At 42.0% G+C, this 27186-nt stretch overlaps 1 protein-coding gene across 1 annotated transcript; it reads right to left on the bottom strand.

The window, feature by feature from the left end:
- Positions 1-117: 117 nt before the first annotated feature.
- LOC124802696 (SNAPIN protein homolog) lies at positions 118-25543 on the bottom strand. The gene is made up of 3 exons (XM_047263637.1): positions 25378-25543; positions 25130-25295; positions 118-248 (listed from the first exon to the last, which is right to left on the bottom strand). Exons 1-3 carry the CDS (start codon positions 25527-25529, stop codon positions 132-134), a joined length of 435 nt encoding a protein of 144 aa, XP_047119593.1. The 5' UTR covers positions 25530-25543; the 3' UTR covers positions 118-131.
- Positions 25544-27186: the final 1643 nt, after the last annotated feature.

Genomic DNA, 27186 nt, shown 5'->3' with positions numbered 1-27186 from the left:
AATTACACCATGCTGAAATGCCCAGTTGGACAATTCAAAATATTTTAACAAAGCAAGAAAGTCCTATCACAATCAAATAATCACAACAAATAAAAGATGCATATGCATCTGCATCTGATATAAGATATCCTTCACTGTATTGAAGGGTTTGTTGCCTCCAGTGGTGAAGTACTTGGCGTTGGCTCAAGTAAAGCTCGTCGCCGTGCTGACTCTTTCTCTATCAGCAAATGAACTTTGTTCAGTCGATCCTGTAAACAAGACGAATATGTTTGTATTAACAAACAAAACCAACACTATTTATATGTTTTACAAGTTCTGTATCATAAAGGTATCAAAACAACTGTTGAAAACTATGCCAAGCTACTGTCATGGTGAAAAAGGATTCGTATACCATTACTCATGTAGAATAACTTTATTTACTAGAGTTAAAAATCACAGCCAAGGATGTGCTTTGGCAAACTAACAGTATGGGGTATCCTCCATAACCTGTACCTATAAAAGGATTAACTAAATTAGTCTTCTGCAAAAAGTAAATAAAAATTCTGTACCAAGTGGCTTCAAACAGTATGGGAAAAGTAGTCATACAAAGAAAATTATAATGCAAAGAAAATTATAATTTACATAAATATAATGACAATACCCCTGTATGCATTCCTCCCCTGTGGATCACTTCTGTTAACCTCTTTGGCATAGAATGAAACAGATTTTCAGTAGCCTCTGAAGTGATACTTTGCCATTCTTGTTGTAGACATTGTTTCAGACCAGTCTTTCTTTGTAATTCATGTTTTCTGACAGTTCCTTCAAGCGTACTCCAAAGAGACATTCAGTCAGATTAAGGACTGCATTAGAAACTTGAGAACATGGGGAGTTTGGTACAACAATACAGATGAACACTTTCCACAGTATGCTTAATGCCAGTGTCTTGTTGAAAGTAGTAAATTGTGCCTAAACCCATGCTATCAACATTTTTTTGCAGATGTTCCTTTAGGATATTTAAATACTGAAATCTATCCATGTTACCAGATATAGCCATACATCCCCATATCATCATTCTTATATCACCTTGCTTCACCATGGGTTGAATGTGATTGTGATTCAGCTCAGTATTTGGTCATCTCTACACCAAAATTCTGCCATCATTTACATATACACTCAATTTAATTTAATTTACTGTCACTAGGTGTAAGATAGATACTGCCTACAGGAAAAGAGAACCACTTGTATGAATATCAAGAGCTCAGATGGAAAACCAGTTCTAAGCAAAGAAGGGAAAGCAGAAAGGTGGAAGGAGTACATAGAGGGTCTATACAATGGTGATGTACAGGAGGGCAATATTATGGAAATGGAAGAGGATGTAGATGAAGATGAAATGGGAGATACGATACTGCGTGATGAGTTGCCAGAGCACTGAAAGACCTGAGTCAAAACAAGGCCCTGGGAGTAGACAACATTCCATTAGAACTACTGATAGTCTTGGGAGAGACAGACCTGACAAAACTCAACCATCTGGTGAGCAAGATGTAGGAGACAGGCGAAATACCCTCAGACTTCAAGAAGAATATAATAATTCCAATCCCAAAGAAAGCAGGTGTTGACAGGTGTGAAAATTACCATGTGAAAATTACCAAACTATCAGTTTAATAAGTCATAGCTGCAAAATACTAACACGAATTCTTTACAGGTGAATGGAAAAACTGGTAGAAGCCGACCTTGGGGAATATCAGTTTGGATTCCGTAGAAATGTTGGAACATGTGAGGCAATACTGACCTTACGACTTATTTTAGAAGATAGATTAAGGAAAGACAAACCTACATTTCTGGCATTTGTAGATTTAGAGAAAACTTTTGACAATGTTGACTGGGGTGCTCTCTTTCAAATTTTGAAGGTGGCAGGGATCAAATACAGGGAGCAAAAGGCTATTTACAATTTGTACAGAAACCAGACGGCAGTTATAAGAGGGGCATGAAAGGAAAGCAGTGGTTGGGAAGGGAGTGAGACAGGGTTGTAGCCTATCCTCAATGTTATTCAATCTGTATATTAAGCAAGTAGTAAAGGAAAGAAAAGAAAAATTTGGAGTACGAATTAAAAACCATGTAGAAGAAATAAAAACTTTGAGGTTTGCCGATGGCATTGTAATTCTGTCAGACAGCAAAGGACTTGGAAGAGCAGTTGAATGGAATGGACAGTGTCTTGAAAGGAGGATAAAAGATGAACATCAACAAAAGCAAAATGAGGATAATGGAATGTAGTCAAATTAAGTCGTGTGATGCTGAGGGAATTAGATTAGGAAATGAGACACTTAAAGTAGTAAAGCAGTTTTGCTATTTGAGGAGCAAAATAACTGATGATGGTCGAAGTAGAGAGGATATAAAATGTAGACTGGCAATGGCAAGGAAAGTGTTTCTAAAAAAGAAAAATTTGTTAACATCAAGTATCGATTTAAGTGTCAGGAAGTCGTTTCTGAAAGTATTTGTATGGAGTGTAGCCATGTATGGAAGTGAAACATGGCCGATAAATAGTTTGGACAAGAAGAGAATAGAAGCTTTTGAAATGTGGTGCTACAGAAGAATGCTGAAGATTACATGGATAGATCACATAACTAATGAGGAGGTACTGAATAGAATTGGAGAGAAGAGGAATTTGTGGCACAACTTGATTAGAAGGAGAGATTGGCTGGTAGGACATGTTCTGAGGCATCAAGCAATCACCAATTTATATCAGAGGCCAGTGTGGAGGGTAAAAATTGTAGAGAGAGACCAAGAGATGCATGCACTAAGCAGATTCAGAAGGATGTAGGGTGCAGTAGTTACTTCGAGATGAAGTAAGCTTGCACAGGATAGGGTAGCACGGAGAGCTGCATCAAACCGGTCTCTGGACTGAAGACCACAATTTACTTTCGTCTGCGAACAGTTCTTTGTACCAGAAATTTGTGTTCTCGCTTATATGCTCTCGAACAAATTCAAGCTTCAATTTCTTATTGTTCTTGCTGAGGTTTTCTTCTAAATACTCTAGATATATAACCTGCAGTAGTTAAGATATAGTTAACAGCCCTTGATATGACTTCCTTCCTGAACAGATCATCAACACATGCAGACAATGCAGAAGCTGACAATGTATGGTCTTTTTGACCATCCTTATTAACATCTACATCTATACAGACACTCTGCAAATCACATTTAAGTGCCTGGCAGGAGAACACTGAACCCCTTCACAATAAATCTATGTTATTTCACTCTTGAACAGTGCGCAAAAAACACCTATTTCATTCCGTGTGAGTTCTAATTTCCCTTATTTTATTATAATGATCATTTCTAGCTATGTAGTTTGGCGTCAACAAAATATTTTTGTATTTGGAGGTGAAAGTTGGTGATTGAAATTTCATGAGAAGATCCTGCTACAATGAGAAATGCCCTTGTTTTAATTATGCCTACCCCAAATCCTGTATCATGTCTGTGACACTCTCTCCCCTATTTCTCAGTAACACAAAATGTACTGCTCTTCTTTGAACTTTCTTGATGTACTCCACTAATCCTATCTGATAAGGATCCAACACCACACAGCAGTACTACAAAAGATGGTGGACAAGTGTTGTGTAGCCGGTCTCTTTAGCATATCTGTTGCATCTTTGAAGTATTTTGCCAATAAAACACAGTTTTTTGTTAGCTTTCCCTCAACATTTTCTATATGTTATTTCCAATTTAAGTTGTTTGTAATTGTAATTCCTAAGTATTTAGTTGAATTTAAGGCCTTTAGATTTGAATGATTTATTGTGTAAGCAAAATTTAGGGAATTTGTTTTAGAACTCGTGGATGACCTCACGCTTTTTACTACTTAAGGTTAAGTGCCAATTTTCGCACCATGCAGATATTTTTTCTAAATCATTCTGTGATTTGTTTTGACCTTCTGATGACTATACTAGAAGACAAATGACAGCATCATTTGCAAACAACTGACGATGGCTGCTCAGATTGTCTCCTATATCATTTATACAGATGAGGAGCAGAAGAGGGCCTATAACACTACCTCTGGGAACATCAGAAATCACTTCTGTTTTACTCGATGACTTTTTATCACTTATTACAAACTGTGATCTCTCTGACAGGAAATCATGAATCCAGTCAGATAACTGAGACAAAATCACAAGCTGCTTGTGAGCTACAGTGTCAAAAGCCTAGTGGAAATCCTGAAATACGGAATCAATTTGAAATCCCTTGTCAACAGCACTCAACATTTCATGTGAGTAACGAGATACTTGTGTTTCAAAAGACTGATGTTTTCTAAAACTGTGTTGACTGTGTGTCAATAGAGCATTCTCGTTAAGGTAATTCATAATGTTCAAACACTATATATGTTCCAAAAACCTCCTGCATATTGACATTAATGATATGGGCCTGTAATTTTATGGATTACTCCTATTGCCTTTCTTGAATATTCATTCTCTTTGTGTTAGCTACTATCGTCACTCTCTTCTCTCATTATTAATGAGAGAATTTCTTCCTCAATATTATGGACTGTATAGTTGCCTGGCTTCTGCTAATAATATCACCTATTTCTGAAAATGATCTTCCCTTTTCATATTGGGAGATAGCTATCTGCCCTTCCTCTAAAGTTGTTTCCATCTGTTTGTGGCCCATTTTGCTGTGCACGACATTCACCGCTTTACCAGAACCAACATGCATGAGGCACAGCTTGCTGCTGAAGGCATTCTTTGCTGCAAGTGGTTTGTTAGTCATTTCTATGTTTACGTATCAAGTAGTGTAAGGCCAATCCTTTCATATGTGCAAATTAGGAAGGAAACACAACACTGTTAGTTTACCAAAAACATTTATGTTTTTGATCTTCAAAGTTATTCTTCATCAACAACAGTGTATGAATACTTTTTCCTGTTATTGTAGAGGTCTGTTCAAGAAATTATGGAACATTCGCAATTTAGCGCCAGTGGTTTATTGGAGCGAAACGCAGTTGGCATCCCTGCACATGCTTGTGTTCAATGTGTAACTGCCGGAAGTTTCACTGTTGTATGTCTGTTAGTTATTGTTCAGTGCTGTATTGAGTAGAGTGCTGAATCATACAGTGTGCGAATTTCGAGATGGTAATATTATAGGAGCAATATGTCTGCATTAAATTTTGCATGAAACTCAAGAAAACATTTACACCGACACATTAAACGATGCAGGAAGCCTATGGTGATAAGTGCTTGAGCCATACTTGGTGTTACAAATGGTTCACACAGTTTAAAAATGGGCAGATGGAAGTTAAAGATGACCCTTGCTTAGGACGCCCTTTGACATCTACCGACAACGCTCATGCCAAGAATGTCAACAAAATTGTGCTTGTCAGTCAAAGACTGACTATCTGAGAAATTGCAGAAGAATGTAACATTTTTGTTGGATCATGTCTTCAAACCCTGACACAGCATCTTTGGATGTGCTGTCTTGCTACCAAATTTGTCCCACGGTTCAAGAGTCAAGACCAGAAAGACCTTCGCCTCACAATATGTGAAGAGCTTTTGAATTGCACATATGAGAATGAGATGTTCCTTAAGAGAATCATAACTGGTGAGCAGTGTGTTTAGATTTTGTGGCATATGGTTGCAGGTGTGGTGGTTCTAAAGCTAAGTGATAACAATGTTTTTTATGCACTGTATTCGAATATTAAATTTAGTAGTTTCCAATCATTCATCCAAATATTAGCAGTGTGTTTACATTTCTCAGCATGCTGTTGCAGATGTAGTGATTCTTAAGTTCTGACAAGGTTGTTTGTGCACTGTTATTCAGTTATTAAATTTAGTAGTTTTTAACAGTGTCTCATGCTGTTTCTGATGGAATAATGGTTTAATAAACTTTTGCCCACTGTTTTTTATAGAGTTGTTTGTGCGTTGAAGTCATTTATTAAATTTAGTATGGTAGTTTTCAGTCGATGTTTCTTATTGTTTGTAGTCAAATATTTCAGTAAAACTTTTGTTCAACATGTTTAATTTCATTGAGTGTTCCAGTGGTCACTCGAATTTTTGTTTTGAGATATGAAATTGTGAGAATTTTTTGTGCTATTCATATTAGTTGTGGTTTAGTAGAATTAATAACAGTAGTTGCTTTTTTAGTAGAGAGAGAAATTCGAGATCACTGTTATTAATTCTTTAAACAGTTCTACTATTGTAATTGAATTTAGATAACACAGAAATTTAGTTTTTTTCAGTAACTGTTAACATTTTACCACGAGTGAGAAGTGGGGGCCTTGTCGTAGGTTGGTAAGTAGTAGAGTACGATGTGAGATTTGTTCAAAGTATTTTCACTGGGGGGAATGCAGTGGGGAAGCCAGCAAGCATTCTAGTGTGATCCTCTCCTGGAAATGCAGAATTTGTAGTAGAAATAAGTTGATAGAGGAGCGGGAGCGTAAAATCTGTGCCCTTCAGGTGCAGTTACAAAATGCAAAGGAGGAACTAGATAGGCTGAGGAGGATGATGCGTGAGAAACAAAATGACAGTTTCTGTAGATGGCTAAAAACTCTGCTGTGAACAACTACATGATCCTAGCAATAAATGGTGTTCTAAGCCCGTAGGAGACATGAAAGTGTATCCCACCTTATCTATTGTCTTAGAATCATCAGTGTAGAAGATGATGGCATCCTGGAATTCTGCAAGGATGGCATGTACAAGAAGCCAAAAAACCAAAGGAGTGACAGAGACCTTAAGGACCCTGGAATAGTTCAGTCCTAATCTGTGGTCTAGGCACCATCCAAGAGGGTACAGTGAGTGGAGATGGAGATCCTGGCAGAGAGAAGTGATATGCATTCTAACTGGCAATCTCACTCGTGGGCAGTTGTCATGAGGGAGACATCCCTCGTTTGCAAAGAGGACAGGGTACACAAGATGGTCAGGGAATTGGTGAATGGCGATTGTATAAGAAACCAGGAGTTGGCTCCATTGTATCTATAGAGGGGGAATCCCCATTTCTGTGAAGAGACTGTCAACAGGGCTAGTGCGAAAGGCACCACTAGCCAGGCGCACCCCACAATGGTGCATGTCAAGTATTTGCACAGTGGAAGAAGCTGCTGAGCCACTAACCTGAGTACCATAATCTAGTCTGGACAAGACCAGAGCATGGTAAAGATGGAAAAGACTGATACAGTCTGCACTCCAAATTGTGTGGGCCAGAGGCAGAGACCATTAAGCTTCCGCATGCATGTAGTCTTTAAGTGGTAAATATGGGGCAACCTGTCAGCTTTCTATTTTTGGTCCACCACAGTACCTGTCGATAATGAGGGGGACCCATGGATATGGGGACAGCGGTGACAGCAGCATGGAGAATAGTGGCAGAGATGCCTTGCATGACTGCATCAATGCAATTCGAGAGGGAGGTGTTGAAGTGGAAAGTGGCCACCGTCACAAAGATCATCATGGGATGACCAATATAGGGAAGCCACGAGAGAAGGGAGGAGATCATGAAATAAACAGCAGTAAAGGTGCCATGAGCGGCACTGAAGTGGGTAGAGGAACCATCATTGAGGAGATGCAAATCAAAGTCTCTGATAAGATGGTGAATTAGGCACTTCCCCACAGGGGATGGTATGCATTGAAGTCCCCAAGGAGGAGAAACGGAAGCAGAAGTTACTATATTAAGGTAGACAGTTCAACATAAGGAAGTAGCCTACCTGAAGGGAGGTAGACATTACAAACTGTAATTGCCGTAGTCATTTGCTCTCTGTTCACTATTGTTTCCAGGTTGGTACGAAGGAGGATCCAGTCACTAATGACATTGGAGTGAATCAAAGTGCAGTCTCCACCAGATGCTATCCTGGGGCTGGCATGGTTCTGACAGAACTCCCGATAGCCATGAAATGTTGGAGAGTGGTCATCACAGAAGTGTGTTTCTTGAAGAGCAAGACAGAATGCAGTATGGGAGGAAACAAGATGTTTTATTTCCAGTACTTGAAGATAGTATCTGTTGCAATTCCACTGGATGATCATGTGGCAAGAGTCCAGGGACATAAAGAAGCCAAGAGGTGGTCATGTCACACAGTCAGTGGCTGTCACCGACAAAGATGGGGTGACATCCATAAATAAGATGTCAGCCACGGGTTGCGAGGGGCAGATGGCGCCTCCAGGAAAGAGAGTGGGCAACCTTGGTGCACATAGGTGGTGTGTTTCATGGCCGAGTTGTGGTAGGAGGCTTCCGGCCTGAGAGATGTTTGGGAGAGGGGTACCTGGGAGGGCGGTGTGGGAGGGGGGTGGGGGGTAGCCCCACTGCCGGCAGGTTCCGAAGACGGGGGGAGGGGGAAGGGCACTTCTTCGGCCAAGGAGGGGGAGCAGCTCCTGGATGGGAGGTCGTGAGAACTACAGGGGAGGGGGACAGGCTGGTGTATGGAAGAGATAGGAGTGGGAAAGACTGTAACAGAGGCGCAAGTTGAAGAAAGTGACACTGGTTGGAGTCTTTCATATTTTTTGCGAGCCTCAGCATAAGACAAGGATCCAGGGATTTGTACTCTTGGATCTTCTTTTCTCTCTTGTTAGCTGGGTAATCCAGCGAGCTAGGGGAGTGGCGCTCACGAAAATTGACACACAAAGGTGGCAGAATGCAGGGGCTTCTCTCATAGAGTGGGTGTCTACAATCACCACACAGAGGGTCTGCAGTACAGCAGGAAGAGATATGTCCAAAATGCAAGCATCAAAAGCACCTTGTGGGTGGTGGGATGTGCGGCTTCATGTCTCATCTGTAGCACATAACGTTGACCTTCTCTGGGTGGGTATCCCCCTCGAAATCTAGAATGAAGACCCTGGTATTTGTGTGGCTGTCTTTGTGACTCTTTTGCGCATACCAAACAAAATGAACACAGCATCACTCCAGATTAGCACAGAGTTCCTGATCAGTTTGCACGATGAGGTCCCTGTGAAAAATAACTTCCTGGGCCACATTCACAGATTGGTGAGGGGTAATAGACACTGGGACATTGCCAGGATGATCACAAGCATGAAGAGCTGTAGACTAGGTGGGAGAAAAAGCTTTGGTCAACAGGGAGCCTGACCACTTCTTACTGAGGGACTCTACTTCACCAAACTTGTCCTTGATATTCTCCACAAAAAACAATGACTTTGTGGTGGTGAATGTGTCCCCATCTGTCCTCGTACAGATGGGGTAGCGGCGAAAGTGTTTCATCCCAAGATGTAAAGCCTGGCCCTCCTCCCATGGTGTAGCCAGGAAGGGAAGGCTGCCGGATCATACAAAACAGCATTCAATGATCCTTCACCATTCTAAGAGATGGCAATTTGAGAACAGGCAGATTTTTGCAGCTTGATATGCTTCATGCACCAAGCATCCACCCTGATACCACCCACCCTGATCAACGCTCTCCCCATGGGTGCCACCCAGTCAGAGGACGGGACCACCTGGCACAGCAGCCGTTGCCGGGAGTTCTGATGCTCCAGGAAGCAACCGCTCCTTGGTATACATGGAGAAGGAACAGCTCTGGTATCAGTAGTGTGATCCCTGTGTTGTCAGGGTCTCAGCCAGATGGGTGCACAACAGCCCCACCACATGGACTAGCTACATGTGCTGGTGACTTAGCAAGATGGAGTGGGCTACAGCGAGGAAGGAAGGGGGGCGAGGAATCAACACCATAGACACTAGAGTTGCTGCTACAGGGCACAGAAGCAGGAGGATCCTGCTCCATGAGGTCCACAGAAGCATCAGCTGGCTTGTGCTGTTGGTCTGTGGAGTCCAACGCAGATAAACAGTTGGTGGTGCACACCATCAAAGACAATCTTCAAGTCGGCAAAGAAGAAGACCATTTGCCTTTGGTGGACTTCTTCGAGCCTTTCCAGTTAGCAAAGAAAGACTTGGGTGTTGTTTGGCTGGAGGGACTTAGGAAGTCTTCATTGGAGTACGCCTTCTATCCTTCCCAGCCTGCTGGTTGTGTAGCTGGTGGTTTCACCCCTTGAGGCGAGACAAGAGTTAGATAGCTTGTTGCACAGCTGGAAGGAGGAGGGGGGGGGGGGGATGGCGATGCTGCCTTGACACTGGGTGCTTTCACAACCTCAGAGCTGAATTTGAGGTCGCATGTCTGCGTGGTCATGTCCTTAATGGAGCGAGGGGTAACAAGAACAGAACTATAGTAATAGATGGGAAAATGCAGGGTTCGTGACTATCCAATAACTTGCGAGTGATTGGGTAAGGCACTTTTTCCTTTACCCGTATCTCCTGGGCAGCTCGCTCATCAAGATACACAGGACAATCCTGAAAGGCGGCGGCATGGCCGCCATTGCAGTTGATATTGTGGCAGTACATTGGGTTTGGAATGTATGGTCAGACTGTGATAATTTCATAACCGGCTTTGATCTTGGACAGAAGCACCACACTATCAAAGGTGAGAAAAAGAGTCCGGGTGGGCATTACGGAGGAATCTACCGTTTTCATCAGCCAATTGATGGCAATGACACCCTGATCAGAGAGGTAAGACTGGATTTTGGCCTCAGTCAGACCATCGAGCAGCCTAGTGTAAGAAACACCACAGGAAGAATTCAGAGTTCTATGGGCCTTGACATGAATAGGTTAGTCATGGAGAAGTGAGACAGCAAGCAGATGTTGTGCTTGAGAGTCAGAAGTAGTCACCAAAAGCAAAGTGCCATTCCCTAAACGAGAGCAGGATTTAACAGGGCAGACAATTGCATCAACACCTTTCTGAATTATGAGCGGATTTACTGTGGCAAAGGATTGACCGTCTTCAGTAAGTAAGATCACGAGGAACAGTGGTGAAGTGGAAGGGTCTTTGAGTTGTTAGCCTCATTCCATTTATGTTTCGTATATGTTGATTGTGAAGATGATTTGCTCATTGAGAGAAAATCCCCCACAATTGCCAGCATCTCCAATGGCGCGCTCCTTCCAAGTGGGGGCCCCCTTCACAGTTATTGTTCACACCTCAGGTCACACCTCCTGAACACCTGACAGAGGGACCAATTGGCAATTTGGGAAGGTAGCAGCTCAGGCAGTCATCCCTCCCTGGCCCTGGCCTGTACCAAGCGGTATGTGCAAACCCTACCTGTCGACCTGAGGCCGGGAATTACGTGTTACCCAGTCTCCTGTTACGCGTCAGATGCGTGGGCCGTCCTTCAGGAGCACAGAGGGAGGAAGAAGAAAAAGAGGAACCTCAAACGTCAAAGTGGAGAAATGAGAGGAGAAGGGAAACAAAGAAAGGAAAACAGAAAGGAAAACAGTGGTGAGATTGTTCTTATGTCAGCGACAGACAATGTGGAAATTTCCAATAACACCCCAGATGTATTCCCCAAGGGAGGGGAAAAAGAATAGCAAGAGGATAGACATGCAGCACGGAAGGGAAAAGATGCTGCAAAGGCTGGGGCCCAGTGGCAGCCAAGCACGAACCCACCACAGAGTGGTGAGCCCCCTGGGGGATCTCACACTCTTTGAAAGCTGCTTTCCATTAGAATGTTCTAATAAGGGTAATAGCAGTAAAAGGAAGCCTAGGTGGCTGACTAGTGGCATAAGGATATCATGTAGAACAAAATGGGAATTATATCAAAATGTTAGAAATAGTCGCAATCAAGCTACAGTACACCATTGCAAACAGTATTCTAGGATGTTTAAAAATATTATTAGGAAGGCAAAGAGTACATGGTACACAAATAGAACACCTAATTACACAGATAGAACAGCTAATTCACAGGATAAAATTAAAACCATGTGGTCAGTCATGCAGGAAGTGTCTGGTCAGCCGCACAAGGTCAACGACATTAAGTCTGTTCATAGTAAAAATATTTCTGTTACTGACATGTCAGATATATGTACAGTATTTAACAATCACTTTCTGAGCACTGCTTGTGGATTAAATAAAATCTTAGTTTCTACAGGGAATCATATAACTCTCTTGGGAAATACTTTTCTGAGACTAATGTCTGAAATCATCGTATGTGATACTTACAACGGGGCTCATGGATATGACGGCATACCTAACAGAGTACTGAAGTAGTGTGCTGCACATGTTTGCCCTGTACCTAGCTACATTTGAAATTTTTCCTTTAAGAATGGCACGTTTCCTGAACGATTAAAGCACTCAGTAGTAAAGTTTCTTTATAAAAAGGAAGAAAGGGATAATGTAGACAATTTTAGACCTATTTCTATGCCATTAGTGATTGCTAAAGTTATTGGAAAAACTGTGTACATAAGGATAATTGATCATTCTATTTCACATAATTTACTATCAAATATAAAGTTCAGTTTTAGAAATGGTTTAACAACTGTAAATGCTATTTCTCTTTTCTCTGTGAGGTACTAAATGGATTAAACAAAAGATTTTAGAACACTAAGTTTCTTTTTTTATTTAACCATGGTATTTGATCGTGCTGATCACAAAATATTGCTCCAGAAGTTGGATTACTATGGGTAGCTCACAATTGGTTCACCTCTTACTTTAACAACAGCAGAAGGTCATTATCCACAGTGTTGAAAATGGCTATGATGTGGGGTCTGAGTGGGGCATGGTTAAATGGGGGCACGGAGGTGCCCCCGGGGTCACTGTCGGGGCCACTCCTGTTCCTTATTTATATAAATGATATGCCCTTTAGTAATACAGATGATTCTAAAGTACTTCTGTTTTCAGATGATAATAGTTTGGTAGTAAAGGGTTTTGGGTGAAATGTTGGCACTATTTCAAATAGTGCAGTTCATGACATAAGTTCATGGTCTGTAGAAAGTAATCTAATGCTGAATCACAGTAAGACTCAATTTTTGCAGTTTCTAACAAACAATTCAACAAAACCCAATGTTTTAATTTCACAGAATGGGCATATGCTTAGTAAAACTAAACAGTTCAAATTTCAAGGTGTTTGGAATATCAGCTTATTCCGAAGAATTAGCAGCTTTCACTCAGTTAATACTAGGCAGAAATCCAATCTGCATTTGGATCACACTACCTTGACTCTTGTGCAGAAAAGAATACTGCTGCTTCCATTTTCAATAAGCTACTACAAGAATTCAAAAATCTTAGCAGTAATCCAAGCACTTTCAAATCTACATGAAGAGTTTCTTCATGTGTCACTCCTCCTATTCTGTTGAGAAGTTCCCTGAAAAATTAAGCTAATTCCTGTGTTATACTGTTGACTGCATTTACATAAACTTATGGCTTGTCTTTTTTTTGGGTTCATGGACTTTTATATCTGTTATTACTTTTATGCTGCAATTTATGAACTGACACATTCCGTGACCTTGGAGATTTGCTTGGTCCTATGGAACTCACTGTGTGTGTACTAATGAGAGTTATTGTGATGCCTGCAAGAAAATGTGAAGGAAATGGCCTGAATGTGGCGACACAATTCGTGGCTCTTGCAGCACAATAATGCACCTGCACATTTATCTACATCTACATCCATTCTCCGCAAGCCACCTGACTGTGTGTGGTGGAGGGTACCTTTATCAGTTCTCCCTTCTATTCCAGTCTTGTATTGTTTGTGGAAAGAAGGATTGGTGGTATGCCTCTGTGTGGGCTCTAATCTCTCTGATTTTATCCTCACGGTCTCTTCGTGAGATAGACATAGGAGGGAGCAATGTACTGCTTGACTCCTCAGTGAAGGTATGTTCTCGAAACTTCAACAAAAGCCCATACGGAGCTACTGAGTGTCTCTCCTGTAGAGTCTTCCACTGGAGTTTATCTATTGTCTCCGAAATACTTTCGCGATTACTAAATGATCCTATAACGAAGCAAGCTGCTCTCCATTGGATCTTCTCTATCTCTTCTATCAACCCTACCTGGTATGGATCCCACACTAGTGAGCAGTATTCAAACAGTGGGCGAACAAGTGTACTGTAACCTACTTCCTTTGTTTTCGGATTGCATTTCCTTAGGATTCTTCCAATGAATCTCAGTCTGGCATCTGCTTTACCGATGATCAACTTTATATGATTATTCCATTTTAAAGCACTCCTAATGAGTACTCCCAGATAATTTATGGAATTAACTGCTTCCAGTTGCTGACCTGCTATATTGTAGCTAAATGATAAGGGATTTTTCTTTCTATGTATTCACAGCACATTACACTTGTCTACATTGAGATTCAATTGCCATTCTCTGCACCATGTGTCAATTTGCTGCAGATCCTCCTGCATTTCAGTACAATTTTCCATTGTTCAACCTCTCGATATACCACAGCATCATCCGCAAAAAGCGTCAGTGAACTTCCGATGTTATCCACAAGGTCATTTATATATATTGTGAATGGCAACAGTCCTACGATACTCCCCTGCGGCACACCTGAAATCACTCTTACTTCGGAAGACTTGTGTCCATTGAAAATGACATGCTGCGTTCTGTTATCTAGGAACTCTTCAATCCAATCACACAATTGGTCTGATAGTCCATATGCTCTTACTTTGTTCATTAAATGACTGTGGGGAACTGTACTGAACGCCTTGCGGAAGTCAAGAAACACGGCAGCTACCTGGGAACCCGTGTCTATGGCCCTCTGAGTCTCGTGGACGAATAGTGCGAGCTGGGTTTCACACTACCATCTTTTTCGAGACCCATGCTGATTCCTACAGAGTAGATTTCTAGTCTCCAGAAAAGCCATTATACTCGAACATAATATGTGTTCCAAAATTCTACAACTGATCGACGTTAGAGATATAGGTCTATAGTTCTGCACATCTATTCGACGTCCCTTCTTGAAAATGGGGATGACCTGTGCCTTTTTCCAATCCTTTGGAATGCTACGCTCTTCTAGAGATCTACGGTACACCGCTGCAAGAAGGGGGGCAAGTTCCTTCGCGTACTCTGTGTAAAATCGAACTGGTATCCCATCACGTCCAGCAGCCTTTCCTCTTTTGAGCGATTTTAATTGTTCTCTATCCCTCTGTCGTCTATTTCAATATCTACCATTTTTTCATCTGAGCGACAATCTAGAGAAGGAACTACAATGCAGTCTTCCTCTGTGAAACAGCTTTGGAAGAAGACATTTAGGATTTCGGCCTTTAGTCTGTCATCCTCGGTTTCAGTACCATTTTGGTCACAGAGTGTCTGGACATTTTGTTTTGATCCACCTACTGCTTGGACAGAAGACCAAAATTTCTTAGGATTTTCTGCCAAGTCAGTACATAGAACTTTACTTTTGAATTCATTGAACGCCTCTCGCAAAGCCCTCCTCACACTACATTTCGCTTCGCATAATTCTCGTTTGTCTGCAAGGCTTTGGCGATATTTATGTTTGCTGTGAAGTTCCCTTTGCTTCCGTAGCAGTTTTCTAACTCAGTTTTTGTACCACGGTGGCTCTTTTCCATCTCTTACGATCTTGCTCGGCACATACTCATCTAATGCATATTGTACAATGGTTTTGAACTTTGTCCATTGATCCTCAACACTATCTGTACTTAAGACAAAACTTTTGTGTTGAGCCGTCAAGTACTCTGAAATCTGCTTTTTGTCACTTCTGCTAACCAGAAAAATCTTCCTACCTTTTTTAATATTTCTATTTACGGCCAAAATAATTGATGCAGTAACCACTTTATGATCGCTGATTCCCTGTTCTGCATTAACTGTTTCAGCGAGTCGGTTCTCTGTTTAACTGCTCAAGGTAGTTTTCAGATAAAGCACTTAAAAAGATTTCACTGGATTCTTTGTCCCTGCCACCCATTATAAACGTTTGAGTCTCCCAGTCTACACTCCCGGAAATTGAAATAAGAACACCGTGAATTCATTGTCCCAGGAAGGGGAAACTTTATTGACACATTCCTGGGGTCAGATACATCACATGATCACACTGACAGAACCACAGGCACATAGACACAGGCAACAGAGCATGCACAATGTCGGCACTAGTACAGTGTATATCCACCTTTCGCAGCAATGCAGGCTGCTATTCTCCCATGGAGACGATCGTAGAGATGCTGGATGTAGTCCTGTGGAACGGCTTGCCATGCCATTTCCACCTGGCGCCTCAGTTGGACCAGCGTTCGTGTTGGACGTGCAGACTGCGTGAGACGACGCTTCATCCAGTCCCAAACATGCTCAATGGGGGACAGATCCGGAGATCTTGCTGGCCAGGGTAGTTGACTTACACCTTCTAGAGCACGTTGGGTGGCACGGGATACATGCGGACGTGCATTGTCCTGTTGGAACAGCAAGTTCCCTTGCCGGTCTAGGAATGGTAGAACGATGGGTTCGATGACGGTTTGGATGTATCGTGCACTATTCAGTGTCCCCTCGACGATCACCAGTGGTGTACGGCCAGTGTAGGAGATCGCTCCCCACACCATGATGCCGGGTGTTGGCCCTGTGTGCCTCGGTCATATGCAGTCCTGATTGTGGCGCTCACCTGCATGGCGCCAAACACGCATACGACCATCATTGGCACCAAGGCAGAAGCGACTCTCATCGCTGAAGACGACACGTCTCCATTCGTCCCTCCATTCACACCTGTCGCGACACCACTGGAGGCGGGCTGCACGATGTTGGGGCGTGAGCGGAAGACGGCCTAACGGTGTGCGGGACCGTAGCCCAGCTTCATGGAGACGGTTGCGAATGGTCCTCGCCGATACCCCAGGAGCAACAGTGTCCCTAATTTGCTGGGAAGTGGCGGTGCGGTCCCCTACGGCACTGCGTAGGATCCTACGATCTTGGCGTGCATCCGTGCGTCGCTGCGGTCCGGTCCCAGGTCGACGGGCACGTGCACCTTCCGCCGACCACTGGCGACAACATTGATGTACTGTGGAGACCTCATGCCCCACGTGTTGAGCAATTCGGCGGTACGTCCACCTGGCCTCCCGCATGCCCACTATACGCCCTCGCTCAAAGTCCGTCAACTGCACATACGGTTCACGTCCACGCTGTCGCGGCATGCTACCAGTGTTAAAGACTGCGATGGAGCTCCGTATGCCACGGCAAACTGGCTGACACTGACGGCGGCAGTGCACAAATGCTGCGCAGCTAGCGCCATTAGACGGCCAACACCGCGGTTCCTGGTGTGTCCGCTGTGCCGTGCGTGTGATCATTGCTTGTACAGCCCTCTCACAGTGTCCGGAGCAAGTATGGTGGGTCTGACACACCGGTGTCAATGTGTTCTTTTTTCCATTTCCAGGAGTGTATATCTGGCAAATTAAAATCTCCACCCAGAACTATAACATGGTGGGGAAATCAGCTCAAAATATTTTCCAAATTTTCCTTCAGGTCTCTGCCACCACAGCTGCTGAGCCAGGGGGCCTACAGAGACATCCAATTACCATGTTTGAGCCTGCTTTAACCGTGACCTTCACCCAAATTATTTCACATTTCGGATCTCCGTCAATTTCCTTCGATACTATTGCACTTTTTATCACTATAAACACGTCTCCCCCTTCGCTGTCCAGCCTGTCTCTGCGGTATACATTCCAATCTGAGTTTAGAATTTCATTATTGTTTACATCTGGTTTCAGCCAACTCATTGTTGATGTGCGACTATTGCACAAAAAATTAAATCACTGTGCTGCCTCATCCTCCACACTCTCCAGATCTGGCCCCTGTGGACTTTTATTTATTTCCAGAGTTGAAATCCTGTTGAAAGGATGAAGATGTGCAATGATAGATGATATAAAAGAAAATTCAATATAGCACTTTGCACAATCCAGCAAGAGGTGTACCAAGACCGATTCCAAAAGTTGAAATGGCATTGGGAGCAGGATAACAATTGTGAAGGATAGTGTTTCGAAGGATACCATTTACAGTAAGTAAAAGGTAAGCATGGAAAAATTTTGAGGGCAAAGTTCCAGAATTTTTTGAACAGACCTCATTTATGAAGGTAGCACTAATCAACTGAGAAACTGGGGGCACAAGTCAAAGGCATTATCAGAGTAAACACATCCCACCAGTGCAAGAAATATAGTGACCTTTTCTTCTTGTAAGATTATCTTCAACAAATAACTGGCAGCCAAACAAAATTGACTATGTGCACGCAAGACATGATGGAATTAATGTTATCTATACCACAGCTAGATAATAAAATGTCAATTATTTTCCTAGAGCTTTAAGTAATATTTGCACACTTACTTTATCTCTCAGTATCTTGGTCCTGAACTGGCAGATGTTTTCACAGCTCCACAAATAGTGGCGAACTCAATTACATCTAAAAGCTCTACACATGTTACCTCTGCCCATCAGTTTTAGCTACATAAATAGGCAGCATGAAGCACAAAACAACTGACAGAAACACAAGACACACTAATACATTATAGCCCCCAGGAATGTATCACACATGGTGCAGCCTGTATCCCACCATTCATTATTTCATTCACGCCCCATGTTCTGTAAATCCTACTATGAATGAGAGCCTTCAGGGCTGTGGAATGAGTCAAGTTATAAATTAATAAGCAGCAGCAGCCACTGTAGGGTACATCTGTAAATACACTCACAACAAAGCGTAACTAGTACTAACCTAATTAATGATGACTAGACGCATTACTTAACAGAAAATACAGGCTGGAATAACAATATGAATAAGGATAGATTACTACTGGCCACTTAGAGAAGGCACTTTTAAAAGTAGACTATGAGATTTTTTAGCAGTCAGACAAAATAATCATCAGGCTGAGAAACAAGCACAAACACACAAACGCATGCACACGAAAGTATGCACACAGGCGTATATATGTGTTTCTCAGTCTGATAAAGGATTCTGGCCAATAGCTAAAAAAAAGTCCAACACTGTATCTTCTCTCAATTGCTGATTTTATCAACTGCATCATACTAAGCATTTATTTAACTCTAATGGTTTCAAAGAAACTATAGCTGTCTATGTTCCAGTGAAACTGGAAGCCTCTTTAATGTGAACTCTAGTATTAACAGATATTTACATCATAAGAGTCCAATTGTTCTCATTAAATTACAGAAGAAACGATTCAGAAGGCACTTGTTTATTTTGCTTTTGAGTATCTGAGGACTTTAAATTTACAGGCTTATATCTTCTGGCAGCCTAGACACCTCTGGAGGGGTGCATATACCATATAGATTATTTTCACTTACTTCACATTACCAACAGAACCAAAGAAAATACACACATAGGAAATACAAAATTTTGAACAATAATTTCGATCTAATTCTGATATTCTGAGTAAGATGGCAACACACACACACACACACACACACACACACACACACACACACACACACACACACACACACACACACACACACACACACACACGAGTGCATGCATGCTGACATGTCCCTGGTCCAAGATGACTGAACTCTGATCAACCTCATGTTCTCGCAACAAATATTCCACTTTGCAATCTCACCAATCAGTCCAAATAACTGGAAGAATTTAATAACAGACAACATTTCCTCCCCCATCTCCAACCGCACCATAGGACTGTCATATTTCAAATGTCATATTCATACTTAACAACAGAAGCTACACAATACATTAAACGTCTTACTGCACCACAAACAGCAAACCAGTTAGGAAAAAAAAAAAATAATTAAATTAAATTAAAAACTCACTGAAAAAGCTTCCAGACCTTACGTCCCTAACTACAAACATTGCCAATGATTTCACACATCCAAAACCAAGGCTCAAATGAACCCAATTCAACATATTACACCCAGTACATACACACAAAACAGCAGAGGGCACCATCAAACACAATAAGACAACATCTACAAGCACAACCAACTCAAACTCCGCCCCGTAATGACATCACACACAACAACACCCTTACGTCACAGGTCAAAGCAGACGGAATTGGACACTTCCATTGACCCGACATCTATTATGTACACTCCTGGAAATGGAAAAAAGAACACATTGACACCGGTGTGTCAGACCCACCATACTTGCTCCGGACACTGCGAGAGGGCTGTACAAGCAATGATCACACGCACGGCACAGCGGACACAACGGGAACCGCGGTGTTGTCCGTCGAATGGCGCTAGCTGCGCAGCATTTGTGCACCGCTGCCGTCAGTGGCAGCCAGTTTGCCGTGGCATACGGAGCTCCATCGCAGTCTTTAACCTGGTAGCATGCCGCGACAGCGTGGACGTGAACCGTATGTGCAGTTGACGGACTTTGAGCGAGGGCGTATAGTGGGCATGCGGGAGGCCGGGTGGACGTACCGCCGAATTGCTCAACACGTGGGGCGTGAGGTCTCCACAGTACATCGATGTTGTCGCCAGTGGTCGGCGGAAGGTGCACGTGCCCGTCGACCTGGGACCGGACCGCAGCGACGCACGGATGCACGCCAAGACCGTAGGATCCTACGCAGTGCCATAGGGGACCGCACCGCCACTTCCCAGCAAATTAGGGACACTGTTGCTCCTGGGGTATCAGCGAGGACCATTCGCAACCGTCTCCATGAAGCTGGGCTACGGTCCCGCACACCGTTAGGCCGTCTTCCGCTCACGCCCCAACATCGTGCAGCCTGCCTCCAGTGGTGTCGCGACAGGCGTGAATGGAGGGACGAATGGAGACGTGTCATCTTCAGCGATGAGAGTCGCTTCTGCCTTGGTGCCAATGATGGTCGTATGCGTGTTTGGCGCCGTGCAGGTGAGCACCACAATCAGGACTGCATACGACCGAGGCACACAGGGCCAACACCCGGCATCATGGTGTGGGGAGCGATCTCCTACACTGGCCGTACACCACTGGTGATCGTCGAGGGGACACTGAATAGTGCACGGTACATCTAAACCGTCATCGAACCCATTGTTCTACCATTCTTAGACCGGCAAGGGAACTTGCTGTTCCAACAGGACAATGCACGTCCGCATGTATCCCGTGCCACCCAACGTGCTCTAGAAGGTGTAAGTCAACTACCCTGGCCAGCAAGATCTCCGGATCTGTCCCCCATTGAGCATGTTTGGGACTGGATGAAGCGTCGTCTCACGCGGTCTGCACGTCCAGCACGAACGCTGGTCCAACTGAGGCGCCAGGTGGAAATGGCATGGCAAGCCGTTCCACAGGACTACATCCAGCATCTCTACGATCGTCTCCATGGGAGAATAGCAGCCTGCATTGCTGCGAAAGGTGGATATACACTGTACTAGTGCCGAGATTGTGCATGCTCTGTTGCCTGTGTCTATGTGCCTGTGGTTCTGTCAGTGTGATCATGTGATGTATCTGACCCCAGGAATGTGTCAATAAAGTTTCCCCTTCCTGGGACAATGAATTCACGGTGTTCTTATTTCAATTTCCAGGAGTGTATTTGTGGTTTTTGTTAAGGCAGTGTTCCACAAAAGCTGAATCATGCTTCCTCAGTCTCCAACATCTATGATTGGCAGTGTCCACAAAAGCTGAATCAGGCTTCCTCAGTCTCCATCATCTATGATTTTCTTCAAGCCTAGTGCAGACTGGCCTCCCAATTTGTTCCACGTAGCAAGACTGACACTTCCGGAATATGATCTTATAAACTCCACTTTTTATGATGGCTAGCTGGTTGACTTTTGCATTGAACAAGCAACTACCTATTGTCTGAGGGACATAAAAAAGCACACAGAAACCCTCTGCCTTCAAAATGTTACTTATCCTATAAGAGGTAATCTGCATCAGTTCTTTTCCAGTTTGCCTTTGTTGTTCATTGGGGACAGTATGGACTTGGCTTAATTCTTCATCTTTTTACTTAGAATTCTGTCAATGATTCATTATTTGTAGCTATTTTTTTACTGTATTAAGTTCCTGGTCAAAGTCTTCTTGGAACATGGGGGTAAGAAGGATATAGTGGATTATGTGGTGGGTTGCTGCATGTTTACAGGTTCTAGGATGTTGGGAGGAAGCTGGGATGAATGTGTCAGTGAAGGAGACTTTACAATAATTTTTAAATTTATGGTTGCTGTATTTTATCTTCAAGCTTACTGCCTCAACAAAAACCCCAAATACATAACTGATGAAGTCTCACACACAGAGAAAAACAGGGCAAAACTTGGCCAGTTAGAAATTGAAAGACAGATAAGTATATCCCCGCACCTATTATTAAATGAGCAATCCCAATTCAATTATTCTACCACAACTAGACAGAAGTAAACCTTTGGGCCACAATCTGCAAATGCATAAAAAGTTTTAGGCTGATGCATAACTTTATTCCTAGGTATGTTTAGTCAGTTAGTGTTAGTGTTGAATACAGTAATTCCATAGGTAATTTGTCAAAAAATCATTACTGAAGTAATTTCACATTAAGCGAAGGATTGATACGTTAAGAAGTTGATATGTTTATCTTTACCTTATCATCATGTTTATCTTTGTTTTATCATCTTTGGAGTCAGTTGTGTACTTGAAAATGGGATTATTACCCGAGTTGTGCAGTAACCATAGCAAAATTCATGAAACAAGGGAAAAAAATAGTGTTTGTTTATTTACTATAAGGCAACACATTGAGGGCTGCTAGTAATTACACTCACTCACTCACTCTGCAGCGGAGTGTGTTTCCCGGTAGATTAAAACTGTGCGCTGGGCCAAGACTCCAGCACTTAACCTTTGCCACTTACTCTAACAACTAAGCTTCCCAAGCACAACTCACAGCCCATCCTCTCATCTTTATTTCCACCAGCAGCTCATCTCCTACCTTCCAAAGGTCAGAGCAGCTCTCCTGTAGGGATAGGTTGTGAGTCATGCTTGGGTAGCTCCGTCAGTAGAGCACATGTCCGCAATAGGCAAAGGTTCTGAGCTGAAGTCTCTGTCTGACACACAGTTTTAATCTGCCATCAAGTATCACAGCTTGCTAATTTTTTTTAAAATATTTGCTAACAATGAAATTCACAAACAGTTGTAAAACTGTTTGCCCATTTATGCCAGAAACATGACTAAAAATTAGTCTGAACAACTTTCTATAATGTAAATACTAATCAGCAAACATTCCTTGATCAGTTACTGAGGGACGTGTGAGAAGCAGAGGATTAAGCTCTATGCAGCACATGGGCTTCTCCCATTTCATGCTCCCATTTCATGCTTTGCTGGTATTATACATTTGCTTTGTAATTAGTGCTAGGAATCAATATAAAAATACAAGAGTGACACACACACACACACACACACACACACACACACACACACACACACACACACAAATCACATAATATCATGACACAGACACTAATGGCAGTAGCAATATGGCCCACATAATGAAGACTAATAATTGCTTGCATGTATGATTTGCTCAATCAAAGCCTACCAGTCAAATCAATCAGGGATACAATGGCAATACCAGAGTTCCATGTTCATGGGAGACTTTCATGATCAACATGACACGCTGGAAGGCACATATATGAACCCTAATGAAGAAGCATTATTCAAATTCCTGACAACCAAAAATGTAAACAGCCTCTCTCTCTCTCTCTCTCTCTCTCTCTCTCTCTCTCTCTCTCTCTCTCCACACCACTATTTACTGGACAACAGAACACTTGCTCTCAAACCACAGGTTCCATAGCCCTAACATCACTCACAGTTCAGGTGACACAAACATTGGAGACCTCCAATCATCTTCCCCTTACTTTTTCAACAATAACCTCTCCCTGCCCGTCTGTCCTCCAACCAACAAACAGGGCTATCAAACACTATGTAGCACCTGCCAGCAAAAAATATCAACAAATCATTGATGTTGAAGTAAATGCTTCAAATATTTGCAGACAAAGCTGATCTTAATCACAAAAATAATCAGATTGTGCCCTGCACACAATAAGTGGAAACAGAAAAATACACCTGACAACACCAACATAAAAGGACCCCATCTCCACAAAACCCCTCAAAAGAACATTTTTCTAACTCAACTCGGCAACTTCTGCATAAAGACTGGCTCAACAGCTTTGACATTAAAACTGACCAACACAATGATTCCCATACTAGGAAAACCAAAGACAGAGCCATCTCACTCATAGACATCATCAGAAGGACTCTTTAATAAATACTGATTGACATGCTGACTAAATTTAATTAAAGTTAGAGAGAGAGAGAGAGAGAGAGAGAGAGAGAGAGAGAGAGAGAGAGAATACTTCCATTCCCGCAACTGAGTTCCAGGAACAACCACTCAAGTAACAGCCTACCATCATGGCTCATGACACAGTACACAAAGTTAATGCCATGTTAGAAATCAAGAATGATTTCACATCATACATGTAAAACCATAAGCTTAATCAAAAATACTACAAACAAACAACTGTAAATAAATTTGAGCAAGTAATAATTGAAAAATGTCTAATAAATGAACTAACTAAAGCATGAGCATCATAATTAGAATTACATTGTACATTTATAAATAACTGCAAGAGACCAACTTTCAGATAAAAGATTCGGGACTAGTGTAGCAGGGGATACAACCCGTCGGCTTTGGACATTGACGTCACAAGTCGCCAATCGAGAAGCGATTCTTCTTAGTGTTGTAGCTCCCTTCAGTGGCTGATAAGTGTTTTTTGGCTTTTTTAAAAAAAAATCTCACGAGATAGAATAAACAGATCCACTTTATTAAGCAATCAGTAAAAAAACGAAACTGAAACATAACAGCAAAAGCGAAAATGGTAAACTGCTATCTGGCGACTTGTCACGTCATTGTCCAAAGCCGACGGGTTGTATCCCCTGCTACACTAGACCCAAAGATTCTTGTAAAAATGCAGTAAAATATATAAACTGCCCAATACACTTAAAACTGTCCTTGAGCTGTACCAGCCATCACGAAGGGGAGTGATATTTTAAAAAAAATCTGCAACACTGATAGACAATACACTGCTGGCCTGATGATCACCACAAGGGTTAAATAATGCCAACAAATTATGACTTACAAACAGGCCTACCAAACTGGCAGTGTCTGGATATTACAAATCAGTTACTTGTGGCTCAAAGTAAATACTACTGGTAGCCACTTCGTTAAATAACTAGGCTCATTCTGCCACATCTGTATGCACCAAGGGGAAAGTGGCTGCTCTACTTATAACGTATTTACTCGGTTTAGGCTTTCAGTTGATGTGTAAAATGTTTCTGTATTATATGAAATCATTTAAAATTGGTTTGCTAAAAAATAATACCTTAATTTAAATTCTTTTTCATCCATTCCTCTGTAATTTGTTGTTGTACTGAGCGTTCACTCTCATATTTCACAAAATACTAACTAGTACCCTACAGTAAAGCAACGCCTGTGATGCTATTGTGACATATGATTGGTTCATAAACCGATCTTCTCTTACTTGTGCCGTCTGCAGGATGTTACTAACGACAGTTACTTTTTGTTTCGCTGTCATAAGTTTTTTCACATAGGCGTCCAAATCCAAGGGGCACTGCTGGGAATCTGAAATTTTCCTTAATTCCTCCGCGAGGCCTTCAATCTGTTGTTTCAACTCAACTTGGCTTATTCTGTTGGCAAAAGAAACAAGTGGTTCGTTTCGGATAGGCTATTATGACACTTATAAGTTAACCATCATCTCTATTACAGTACCGAGTTGCGCGAACTCTTTCATCCAGTTGATCAATCGTTGGCTTCAATAAACACATCAATCCTTCAGCCAAAGTATCGCGGGTAGGATTTTCGCAGAAATCTTCTGTTTTGTCATCAATTGAAGTTGTCGTGCTCTCGGTGTCTAATTCCATGATGTTTATCACTGGTTTACTTTGCGCTAGTGCAGTCTTTGGAGGGTGGCGCGAAAGATCACTCCTGTACGTAAGTAAAGAAAATTTTGGTGACGCTACCAATCAAAATAAAAATTAATTCACGGAACAATACATCCTATGTACGCTTAGGCTCGAAGTTTAGCGATACTTCGGTAAATAAAGCAGTGCAAAAAGGAAGCAAGTGTCAAATTGTAATGAGCCTAATAACTTACAAGAAAGCAAAATGTGCTGATGGCACGGCACTTCGGTTGCTAAATCCGGGGATGAATCTGATCAAATACGAAAAGCGAACATAGTTATTTAAGTTAATAGGCTTGGTGACCACAATCAATTTCCATAAATTTTTTCTGGGCTGTAAACCGCATCATATTGTAAGTTTTCCAATGTTTAAGCCACTGTTGCAAGTAGCCTTATTGTTGTGCGTAACCTACAGGCACGTCGCAAATTTTAACACTTAATACCGCCTTCACTACTGCAGTATATTTACTTAAAATGAGTGTACTTAAGATTCATCAAATGAGTGGATGCCACAAGTGGAATGGAAGGGAGCTTGTATTCTTTATTGACTGTAATTAAGGCTGAATTTTACAGTCTCACATTGACGAATTAGAGGAGAACTGTATTTGTGACATGGTTTTTCTCCCACGGTGTTTGGCAGCGGTTAGGACCGGCCAGTACGTTATGTGCTTTCAGCAGAAGAGCATACAGCCTCACCTTGTGGGACAGCTTTGTCGAGAATAAATTAACGTCCGATTCCAGCTGTCTGCTTGACCAATGACGTCATAATACGCAAAAAGCGATCGTTTGCCTTAGTTGGTAAGGAAATCATAAATGATTTTAATAACAGGCTGATTACACTCTTTAAGACAGCGACAACAAGACAGAAGATTAAGTTAATGACTAAACCTAAAAACGGATAGTATTTACCTCACAAGACTTTCTGCAAGTCACATGCAGTATCGACAGCTGGAGGAAATGGTATTGATTTTGGGACAAGGAAGAATTTGAATGTTACTGTTCCTCATTTCATTTACAGCAATTTAAGCTGTCCTGCCAAACCATATCCTTGGAAATAGCGAGTTAGTTATTAATTTAGTTTCACGTTCCATTGACCATTTGCACGCTAATTCGTAATGGTGTGGAGCGAGTAATTTCACGTACACATTACAATTAAATTTTTAAGTATTAGTACATCCTGAATGTTTAATTTTTTTGTTGATATCTTCAGATGTGAGTTATTATTTCCTCTCCACCACCTTTTACACATCACAGTAGTAGAAATTCCTCTACAAAACAGAAGGGATTGTTAGTTTGTTTTAAAATTCACCTTCAGTTTCTGTCAGACATTTTACACACCCTTTAAGCAGATGTCTACAAGATGATCATTTATGTGCATCAGATTTTAATCCTACAGCAATTTTTTGAGAAATGAAGACTTTCCTTCCTGACGATGAGTTATTTCAAAACATTATTCCATATGACATTGTTGAATTAAGTTGTTTTAGGAGTTCCAAAATGTGTCCTTTCCAGTTTAAATTCTCGTCCATATGAACATTTAAGTAATTTGAAGTTTATACACTGTTTATTATTTCCTCACCTTGTGTTACGATTATCATTACTGTAGAACCTCCACATA

This window comes from Schistocerca piceifrons, chromosome 6 (assembly GCF_021461385.2).
Source record: "Schistocerca piceifrons isolate TAMUIC-IGC-003096 chromosome 6, iqSchPice1.1, whole genome shotgun sequence".
NCBI lineage: Eukaryota > Metazoa > Arthropoda > Insecta > Orthoptera > Acrididae > Schistocerca > Schistocerca piceifrons.
The sequence above is the reverse complement of the archived record's forward strand: the minus strand, read 5'-3'. Positions and strand labels throughout refer to the sequence as shown.